At 32.6% G+C, this 12,408-nt stretch overlaps 1 protein-coding gene across 1 annotated transcript; it reads right to left on the reverse strand.

The window, feature by feature from the left end:
- Positions 1-3,760: 3,760 nt before the first annotated feature.
- Positions 3,761-8,760, reverse strand: LOC149483308 (circadian locomoter output cycles protein kaput-like). The gene has a single exon (XM_089702300.1). The coding sequence runs from the start codon at positions 8,461-8,463 to the stop codon at positions 6,892-6,894; it is 1,572 nt and encodes a 523-aa protein (XP_089558426.1). The 5' UTR covers positions 8,464-8,760; the 3' UTR covers positions 3,761-6,891.
- Between the last annotated feature and the right edge of the window lie 3,648 nt (positions 8,761-12,408).

A 12,408-nucleotide genomic window follows, 5' to 3' on the forward strand; every position in this document is an offset into this window, starting at 1 on the left:
TGGAAACGGGAACTATGCGTGTGTTTCTTTGACTATGCGGGCGAAGCCGCTGGCGGAAAGCTGTGTAAAATAATATAATTCTGAATAAAAAGTAGTTACGTCAATTTTATTTATTTTAATTTCCTGATATGTGAGCAGAAACGTATTACATAGATAGTATTTTCAGTGTTTTTTTTTAATGTGATCAGCATAATAAATTAAATAGCATAGGACAGCGCACTTTACTTGGATTAAGTTAAGATTAATTATAATGGTTTTTAGTAAACTCAATACAAGGCTAAAAATAAAAAATGTTTTTATCTAATTATCATCGTCATTATTTTGATCAATATCTTCTACATAATAAGACTGGTTAAAACATTTGTATCGGACGTGGCATATCCCTTCCAAGCATTTTTGTTTCATGTCACTACATACACAACGGGATGAACTGCAACTAGCTTTACATTGTCATGATAATATCACTTCGATAAACTGACTTTACTGATGAAGTAATCGGCAACAGTTTTTTGTCCTCAACCTTTCAGCTAGAGTCTATATGGGTTCAGAAAGCGTGGGTCTTTCTACGTTTGCATTCTGCCACTAAAATGCCTGGAAGGTGGCTCTTAGCACATAGCAACTTTCAGTTGGTACTAGTTTTACATTAATGAATCTTAGGAATCAAATAATGTTTATTTAATTATCTTTCAATTGACACCTTTTTTAAGTAAATCGGTCCAGTAGTTATCTACTTAGATATACCGCACAATAGAACGGCCCGACGGCCACCTTTGCTACGTCATAGCTCCCCCCTCCATACCCCTAGGAAGTGACTACCGCACCGCAGTACCGCACTTTTTGTGTTCAGAAAAACATGCCGATCACAATGCCGATTAAGTGGATATCAGTAGTCCGTATGACGGAGGTGAGTCCCACGGAAATGCATTTTATTTCAATTGGGGACTGTACTATAAGGATTCTGTTTGATTAAAAACACAAAATATTAAAATTGGCTCGATAAAAATAAATCATTTATAACCTTACATATAACTACAATAATTGTACTATGTATCAATCACAGACGTATCAATGCATACTGTCATACTTACCAAGAAGACAGAAGTTTGTATATATATGAGCAATATACCTACCTAGGTGCATACATTACAAAAAGTAATTCAATCCTTTCCCATTATAACGTACCCATGTGCAAATTGCAATTATAATGTACGAGTAGGTAGGTATAATAATAACTTTGCAATGCAACATTGTGTTTCATTTAATCCTTGTATATAAATAAGATACGTACAATAGGTATATGGCGATATTTTCCTGGTGGTTTAAACAACATTGATATTGTAATTTGAACTACCAAAATTTCAAGTCGGGTTCATCGGATGCCAAGTAATCGGCAAACAATGATTTGGCGCGCATTATATACAGAGGGCACCTTCAAACGTAGCCATTGACCGAGGTCAGGGACACACCGGCCCTGACACAACGCGTCGTTCACCGACACACCGCTTCATTGTCATGAATCGTGATGTTACGAATTACGATTCTTCTTTCCTATTACCGTGGGCCGTCAGCATCAAGCTTCCTATTGAGGTAGGCGCGCAATGACAGCGCAATAGATTATATTGCTGCAGGTTTAATCTACATAATATTTATATTTTTAATTGACAATTTATAGGTGGCTCTTAACGTATATTTTGTTGGTATTCAGCTAGGACTAGCGAACACTAGGTGTGTCCTTAATTTTATTTTCAAATTGTTATTTTACGAATATTTAGTTGATCAATTACAATTAGGTACCCCGTACCTGTTTGTCTCATCAATGCAACCCGTCCAACATTATACAATTTCCCTGTCTCTCCATTTATAAAAATTTGAATCAAAATAACTTTTTAATTTATATCAAATTATTGTTGCTGACAGGTAGGTCACCAATACCATCATTGGTTTTTTCTACATATGTAATAAATATTTTTTTACAAAAACTAAACCGCCTTCAAATGTTCAGAACTGGACAAAATTTAAACCGGCAATTATTCTTCTTTCATATCTCAAACTTCTAATCAAACGATTCTAGTAGACTGTAGAAGTCTAAAGGAAAATAAAGTTATATTCATAATAATTAATTCCTTTATCAATTTTAAAGCACTATTCACTATACATATACATACATAAATACTGAAAACTGTAAAGAAAGCCGTTGCCCTAAAAGGCTAAAACAAACTCAATAAACTCATTCAAACTTAACTTCATAAAATAATAGTTGTTTTATTTTTCTACTTATTATAGGTATCAAGGTATGTATTATCACAGTATTACAATTATTGTAATACTGTGGTATTATTATTTATTAAGATACATACGGACGCACATCTAGCGACAAGCTGTTTCATTAAAAATTTAACCGAGTTCAATGTCAAATTGAAACTGGTTATGAACGCGGTTTGATGAAAAAAGTAGCAAATTAGATACGAAATATAAAAAAACACCATTCGTCAGTAGGTACCTAAGTAATTTTATGTCTTTATGTAAGCATTCCTTTTTGAATCATACTAATATATATTATGTATACCTCGGATCGTGATCAAACCATGTCTTTAGGGTTCCGAAACACAAAAGGAAAATACGGAACCATATCAGGATCACTTTGTTATCCGTCCGTCTGTCTGTCTGTGAGGACAATTTTTCTCATGAACGCGTGGAGGTGCTAGGTTGAGGCTAGCAATCTAAAATTTATATCAAATACTCAAGCCTATTGTCCCGTTTTTATGTTATTTTAAATTTTCGACATTCGCAAGAGGATTCTTCAAGGTCCCTTGAACACAGAATATTGCAATTTGGTACAAAGCATCGTCTTTATCATAGACTAGCTGCGCTCCGCGGTTTCACCCGCGTTGCCCCACTTCCTCGAGAAATGGGCTATCCATGATTCCATCACCGAAAGAATTTTCGGTGATGGATAGCCCATTATCGAAATCGGACCAGGATTAGCGCGTTCAAACAAACAAACAAACTCTTCAACTTTATAATATTAGTATATATAAAGGAAAAATTGCTAAAAGCATAAATTTAAACCTATGTGGGTATAACAATAAAAAATAGGTTTGTTCGGAACCCTAGGTGTGCAAGTAAGACTCGCTCTTAGTCGGTATTTTATTTTATTTATTTTTCAATCACATTTTCAATAAATATTTAACAAACACTCCAATAATCACTACATATAATAGTATAAAACAAAGTCGCTTTCTCTGTCCCTATGTCCCTTTGTATGCTTTTAAAACTACGCAACGGATTTTGATGCGGTTTTTCTTAATAGATAAAGTGATTCAAGAGGAAGGTTTTTGTATATAATTTATTAGGTTTTAGACAAAGCGGGCGAGGCCGCGGGCGGTAAGCTAGTTTTGTATAAAAAAAGGCCTAGTTAACTTCCTGCATACGTCACTTGTTTACCTACTTCTACAACATCAAGGTTAAGTTTTTATACTAGTCAATTTACTCACTTTTATAAAACTGGAAGTTAACAATTACTCGTAAAGTGAAAAAAAAAATGTTGTTGCTTCTAAACATCAATATTAAAAATATTAGACAATAATAACGATACAAAAAACCTGTTGGACGGGTCGCAACATCATCACACGATGTCTTCCAATTAAAGGCCTATAGGTACCTACAAAGTATTATTTTACCTACTTGCTAGACTTTCAAGGTGTGATGATAAATAAAATACCTACACAAGTTAATGGGACTGTCAAATTAAAGAATTGAATATTTTCGAACATTTTATTACATAGGTACATCGAATAATATCCATGTAAAATATAATTTTGGTCGCAAATTAATGACTAATTTATACTTATGACGTAAACATTAATTCTCGTGGGTTGTAGGCATTCAAATACAGATATTGTATATGATACATTAATTAATTACCTATTTAATAGCCCAATTAGAGTTTAACATACAAAAATATCATTACAAGAAAACCGTTACCTACGTACAGAATAGAGAATACAGATCTCACACGATTGCACTTTCGTGTTTATGATTATTGGCGGAATGCAAAAAAACTAATTACATCTATTTACTCTCGTAGACTAAAACACCCTTGTTCTTTAGTCCATTTTGTAAAACGGAAAATCGCTAGCGGATTTCCTTCAATAAGTAAAACAAAACATTTCAATGGATAAGATTTAGCTATAAGATTGAAAACGATGTAGGTACCTAAGTAATATAAAAAATGCTTTCTATGTTGCCTTGCCTCATTATTTTGGTGTTGCTAGTTGGCCAAAAGATTCTAATTTCCAAGACAATTTTATTCCACACATATCACAAACTAGTTTAAATTATGTAAAAATACGAAAAGATGCTTTATATCTAGCTATTAATCAATAATAATTAATAGTATATTTTCTGACAAATCATCAAGGTCAACAAATAAACATTTATCACACCCTTACACTAACTAAAATAGGGCTGCCAAAAGCAGTATTAAATTGTACCCAAATTTGCAACTTGATTCATAACATGGCACATTAAAACAATTAACAAAAGGTAAATAAATTTTAAACTACGACTAGAGATAATTATTTAAGTAAATCACCAAAAATATATAGGCCAGCATAAAAACCTAAACTCATTCTGCTTGATGACTCAAATCATATGCAACTATTTGTAGAGATGACCCTAAACAAGGGTGTATTCACGTGCGTTGTGTATATTCGTGCTCGTGATTAAATAATAAATCTGGCAGCCCCAAGAATATATATAAACATATTATATTGGTTAAATATTATATAATGGGAACTTACAATTATGTACGCAACAAGATAAACATTATTGAAAATTGAATGGCCACAAGTGGACGATGAAATATAATATTATCGCCTAATCCCTAATAACTACCTAGTTTACGTGATAGATATTACGATGTTAAATATGACAATGCAGGCAAAGGGCAACTGGGAACAGCTTTTATCATTAAAAAAAAATCAACATCACACAGAAGAAATTTTCAAATCCACTAGCAATTTTGTGTAAGTATAAATTTATGTTACTATATTTACTTACTAATTGAATTTTTGATAGCATATTGCACAGTGGTAGAAATGTATTTAATTATCATACTGTACAAGTTCTTCTGAACTTCAACCATAAAACCTCCTAACTTAAGCCCTTAAATATGATAAAAACAGTCACAGTACATATTCTCTTAAAACATCCACTAAACAATCATGATTACATGCTATATACAGACATTGAACACCAGGTGCCACGGGACACATATAGATAACATGTAAACATATCCAAGCATTACACCAAAAAGTCTTATCCTAAACTTTTGATATCATTTAATAATTGAATAAACATTCAGTCAAATATTTGTATACTACAATTGTATATTTACAACATTAAATACCAATCCATAAATGGATACTTTTATTATTACCAAAATGTGTAAACTTAAAATTAGTTATAAGAGTACACATATTCGTTTTCTCTAAAATTCATATAGAATTCATATAGATGATTGTAATGATATACAAATGATTTAAATTTATTGAGCACCCTGGCAAGAGCAATTATTTACATTTTAATTATGGACCCTCCATCCAATGGATTACAAAGCATCAGCATATTAGGTATTTTATTGGGTACAGATATACAAAATAGGGTATTTGAATAAAATCTACACAAGTAATAATATAAAATTAATTTCATGTAACATTACCTGATATTATCCAAGATATCATTGAATATATTTCATGTGAAAATAGATAAAAATAGTTGTTGTTCTCCAATAAAATTATCATGTTATTTTAAATATTGTCTTTTAGCCTATGTTAAGACTATGACAATCAACAATTATTATTATATTTGACTTATGTAGTAAAGAAACTCGTTCCATTATAGGAAATCCATTGGATAGATAAGTCTAGGTACTTAAACAATGCCACATTACGATCTTTAAGAACAATTTAATAGAAATGATTATAGTATCATAATATACCTACTTAGTTATTAGTAGCAACACAATGTTACATCAAATTACACCAGTAATAGTTAAATCAAGTTTAAATATAAAAATAAAGATAATATCAAGCTATTATTCGTTGCAAATATTGAATGAAATGTAGCCTCAGTCACTATTTTGGTAAAAACCCAATTTGTTTTGTTCTACAAAATGTGTAAGTATTTAAAAATCCCATGCTCAAACTATTGCTACCTTTACCAACTATTTACCCTGCTTGTCACAACTTGTTTCCCTTTGAAACAAGTATTGTCAATAGAAATGGCTTTTCAAACCCTGCCATTATAAATTCGCCAATGTTCCTCACCTTTACAATCACCAAATGTATCATAAATGATAAAACTGAACAGGCAATTATTGAATTGTTTAAAGAAACAATTTAAAACTAATTTAACACCAGCTGTTTGGATGTTATTAAATGAATTATTTTGTCACAACAACTACCTCTATACATGTGTCATACAATTACATCTATACAAATTTAGTGCCTCAATTTTTCCCAACAATATATTATCATACTTAATTTTAAATTCATGAAAAATCCTTAGTATCATGTTTGGCACAAAATAATCTACATTACTTGTTTAATAGTATTCAATTTAAAAAAGCTTAACAAAAAGGTTTTATGACATCCTACCCTTCAACATATTAAAAAAAATTTAAATATTAATAAACATAAAGACTAACTTTATGGAGGGACAAGTTGGACACAATTTGGCTCCGAATGGTATTTTAAAAACAAAATACATTCATTTTAACACACATCATTCAAACATAGATGATGTACTATTTAATGTGTAATTATTTAACTTATGAAACTATATTTGCACAGAGATGCCCATTTTTGAAGGAACACACATAAAATAAAATTAACAGTCTGAAAGGCAACTATGCCTTTTTAATTGTTCACTGTTGTCATCGCTATCAGAATTTTTCCTTTTTCTAGTATCAAATCTAACTCCAGTCTCTTGCACAACCTTTTCACTATTCTTAATTGCTGAAATTATATTTTCCTTTGATGGAGCTACCAATTTTAATTCATCATAGCTTTCACTCACAGCTGGTTCTACCAAATGCATAACAATTCTTTCCAAGTGCTTTGGATGTTCTACAGGAGCATCATCTGTAGCAACTACTTTGTCAGTTTGATTTCTGCCATCATCTACCATAACTGAATATTTACGTTTCATCTCTTTCATCATTTTATGGCCATATTCCTCGCCTATAACACTGTTAACACAGACAAAGCTTTGAACCTTTTTTGTATCTTTATCAATTTCTAAATAACCTCTTGTTCGCATATAAATGAAATGACCAGACCGGGACATTAATCTATAATAAGACTCACCAAATTCCTTGCTCTGATCGTACATCTGGCGCAACACACAAATTACCCAACGCACATCTTCTTTGTGCATAAAAACAAAAGCAGATGTCCCAGTCACTTCTTCAGTCATATAGCCAGCTGCTAACGATATGCTTTGGTCACATTGAACAATTCTGCCGTCAATTAGATGCCTTGTCCAGTATTCTGTGTATGCTGTTGGTGGCAGCATTCTTGGTGGTAACGGGTTAGTGATCAGGTGGACCATACCAATGAAAACAAAATCGTTGCCACTGGAAGAAAATGTTCTCTGGTGTCGCACCCTCTGCCTGCGAATTGTTTTCTCATCTTCTACTCCGTTAGATGTAGCTTTATCTGATCGACGAAGCATGCCATCAATGCGGCAACGCTCATATTTTGGAGGATCAGCTCGTGTACCAGCACGCATTAGTCTGATACTAAAGTTATGATGCTGTTCAAACATTTTAGCGTCACAACCTGTCTGCAGTTCAACGGGATAGATATGCTTTCTTAGTGTTTCTTTATCCTCAATGTGAACATAATTATAAATGTCTTGGCCAAGCAAATCAATGTGACAGAAACCTAATTTTTCCTGAACATTGGGAGAAACATTGAAGATGCGACCGCGACAAGTGACAGCAATCATAAAACCGCCAATAATATCAAAAAATTTCAGAATTGCGTTTGACCATGTTTCTAAGTGACAACATTTGATTGAATTACCAAAGACATGTTCATTTCGTAACTTATTAGCAGCAAGTCTCAAAACACTTGTCTTATCAACTTTACGTTGAGAGTGCACTATATCAGAGAGAAGGGTCATCATTTGTCCAATTTCCGAATTGAATTGACTTCGGCGATGTTTCTCTGCTATAATCCGACATTCTCTATCGCTCGCTTTAGCCCTAGGTAATTCTGGTGAATGAGCTTCGGAAGAAGAATCGCCACAGATAGAACTTCGTGCCTCAAATTTTAATGTGTGACTATGTTTTGGTACAGACATAGACATTCCAAAATCTGGACTAGCAAGGCCCATTGGAGCCGATGCTGCTGGATAGACATTCAGCCTCGTATTCGCAGCTCCTGAAGCCGCCATCGTGATCACAACCAATATTAAATATTATTAACAAGTCGTCCTTGTTTAGATGTCATTCATACACTTACACTGAGGACACAGAAATAAATAACAGAATAAACATTACATTTTTGTCTTGAATTCGTCTAAGATTAAAAAAAATATTCTAATAATGTTCACTTGTTTTTCATAAATTCATGGGTAATGTTTATTTTCATATATTTCACTAGATAGCACGTTTTTTCCAAATATTATCACAACAACCGAGCGTGCGACACTTCCGTACAGTGTACACCACGACCAATCGCTGAATCGCAATCAGAAATTGCGATGACCATAGATATGACAAAAGTACCAAGCAAGAATCATTGTAATAAATAATCGTAGACAGAGAAACCAATAGACAAATTGATATCTTATGTCGCATTCACACAAGAAAAAGAGCAACTTATGCCGGTGTTGTGTAAAGAAATGAGAGAGAATGATAAAATTTTTTGTTTCACCCAGCGTGCCGCTTTTTTCAAGAATAGCAACCTACTTTGATAAACAAAGTTTGACAGCTAGCCATCGTCTTCCATAAAAATATAGTTTTTACATGTTTTAAGTTACGTAATTCTTGGTATGTTTGGTTTCAAATGATTTAGACTTACTGTTAATACTTTATAAAATAATACCATGGTGCGGTGTAGCGTTAAAGGGTGTAAAAGTGATAGTGGAACGAAAATGCCTGGATTGTCTTTTCACTCGTAAGTATACAACTCTTTATCAATTTATAGGCCTTCATGATATTTCAGCGTGTTAATATGTTGTGTATCACGTGCTGTTGACTTGAATACATTGTTTAAAAACCACAAAAATAACAATTATAAATTTTAACCTAAAAAAATTTGTGTTGCCAACTTTTCTACAAATTGTTACCCACTATTATGGGAAATAATAATATATATTCTGCAGTGTGTATTTAATTAAATATCTGAAGACTGAAATATTCAATGGCTTGTTCCAGTTTTCCTGAACCGGATAATTTACGACAAATTTGGATTGTAGCTACAGGATGAACAGATTGGAAACCAAAACCGAAGGTTAGAAAGTATTACGTCAATCACCACCACCGCGACGCTGCCCCGCCGAAGACAATGGACACTCTTGGTTCCAACATTGAACCGGAGGGTTGTAGTTAATTAAGTTAGAGATAATTTAAATGTAATTTTTTTAATTACAATAAATTATTATTAAGTAAATTTCGTTTTATTTTGCGCCTTCGCGGGTCGGTCAATATAATTAACGTGTGTACATCTGTTAATACTTACGAAAATAAACATTCTTTTATTTTTTTTATTTTATTTTATAAAAAATAAAACATAATATCGTATTTTATAAAAAATAAACAATCGAGTTTTCATCTACATTATCATTACATACACATTTTCATATGGGATTATGATAATGATATATATTCATATTATATAATATATGTACTAGCTTTCCGCCCGCGGCTTCGCCCGCTTTGTCTAAAACATAATAAATTATATAATAATAATTAATAATTATATGTATAATAAAACCAATTCCTCTTGAATCACTCTATCTATTACAAAAAACCGCATCAAAATTCGTTGCGTAGTTTTAAAGATTTAAGCATACATAGGGACAGAAAAGAAAAGAAAAAGCGACTTTGTTTTATACTATGTAGTGATAGGTATTTTGTATATACATAATATGTATTACCCATCTAAAAGTAATATGTTTATAATATACTAGCTGCGCTCCGCGGTTTCACCCGCGTGGCTCCACTTCTGTTGGTCTAAGTGTTATGGTACAATATAGCCTTCCTCGATCAATGGGCTATCTAACACTGAAAGAATTTTTCAAATCGGAATCAAAGTAGTTCTTGCGAATATCCCTTCCCTCCTCACCGTCACCCTGTCCCGCACTACGCCTCCTCATTGTATTAAACAGTATTGGTCTACTATTTTCTGTAAATTGACACTTTTAAAAATTCATTATATCTTTTGAATGGAATATCGCGGACTTTTTTGTAGATATTGGTCCATTCTATAATACCGTAGAACATTTATTTGTTCTATTTTCAATAGATTCCGCAGCGCACGCGATGACAGAATTTTTATTAAGGATATATTATTGCATTTTTGGAAAGGATCTCTAATTTTTTTGAAAATGCAATATAGCCTATGTTGCTCAGTGAAGATGCAGCTTTCTAATGGTGAAAGAATTTTTGAAATCGGTCCAGTAGTTTATGCGTGAAAACCATACATACATACATACATAATTACAAACATTTCCTCTTTATAATATTAGTATAAATTAGTTTATACATGTAAGTAATGTGAATATCTCATTATTATCCACATATGTTATGTGAATAATGATAGAGAGATATGTATCTTTCAAATTGCGGGGTAAATTTTCCCTCACATGGTAACCCTAAATATTGTGACGTATTCTTTTTTATCTCTTTCTGCGACACGCATTGCCGGTGTCTATTGGATTCTCTGTCTACGTAAATAATAGAATTTAACCTAGATAAAAAAATCACATTAAAAAAATATTAATTATGCATTTTTCATAATATTTAAAGAAATGTTACAATTTTTTGTAGCATTTAAAATCAAAACCTTATAAAATAATTGTTTTGATAAAATGAAATAATTATAACAGGCATAGAAAAATAATTGCGTTTTTTATTGTATTTTTTTTTAAATCCAAAATATACATATTCAGTGTAAAACACGTAAAACACGTAATTAAACAGATTTAAACATTTCAGAATCTTATTATTGATGGTACTAGAATAGTCGCCCCGAAAGAAGTCCCGTAGATGCGGCGCTGATAGCTCCAAAGATAATGTTACCAGTATTGTTTAATTTAAATATCCTAATACCCCAGCCACATTATGCTACTCGTCCTGCTACTCGTCCTGCTCCTCGTCCTGCTCATCGCGCTGCCGCTCGCCTCGATATTGCCGTCTGGCCACACACTGCTCTACTCGCGCGATTAATCGCGACGCTCTTCACTAGGGATGGGTCGTCGACGTATTTTTCATCAACGAGACTAGATCGTTAAATGTCGTTCATCAACTAGTCGTTTAACTAGTTAAAATCTTCGACTAGTCCATGTGTAAAATAAATAACTATTATTAAATAAATTCTAATCTCAATAAAACAATTAATAAATGTTTATGCTTTCTTACAAAAATTATACTCCCTAAAAAAGTATTACTAAAAAACTTATTATCGTTTGTTTTTATAGTTTAAATTCAAAACATTGGTCTTGTAAACCAAAAATATTTTTTTTTAAAAACTTCAAAGAAAAGAATTTATTCTTATCAATAAGACTGTTTAGCCGTTGAATTCAACTAGTGCATTGGTGAGCGATGGACTAGTCGAATCGTTGAGTGTACATATAGACGGTTAATTTAACTAGTCCGTTGATTCCATGACGCCCATCCCTAATTCGCACTCGTATTGCCGGTCCTTTGACTCGCGCGCAAAAGCCGACAAAGTAGGGAGCAGTGAGCAGGACGATGAGCACGACGAGTGGCATGACGAGTAACGTGACCACACTACGTCCCTGCCTACTTCCCTCGTCACTTCCCATACCACTCGTCGAGTCGTGTGGCTGGGGCATAAAGCTTGGGTAAATAAAATGAAAAGGGTTGTAGAATATACCACTTGATTGCGTTTAGCATTGATATATATCTATTATGATGATAAAATCTCATATATAGATATATATGGTGTTGAGTATCTGGATGTTTACTTATTTATCATAATATATACAAGAATATCGAAATTATAGAAAATAATTAATACATTACTATGCTACTAAATATATAACTGATATAGGTCTACCAGAATCTGATGGCATATTTATATATAAAAAATAAGATTTTCATGTGGCAACTTTATTTGACAACTATCAAATTGGTTGTCAAATTATTTGTCT

This window comes from Colias philodice, chromosome 13 (assembly GCF_061535455.1).
Source record: "Colias philodice isolate Cphi_HAF_F1 chromosome 13, ilColPhil1 Martin Lab GWU primary, whole genome shotgun sequence".
NCBI classification, from domain to species: Eukaryota; Metazoa; Arthropoda; class Insecta; order Lepidoptera; family Pieridae; genus Colias; species Colias philodice.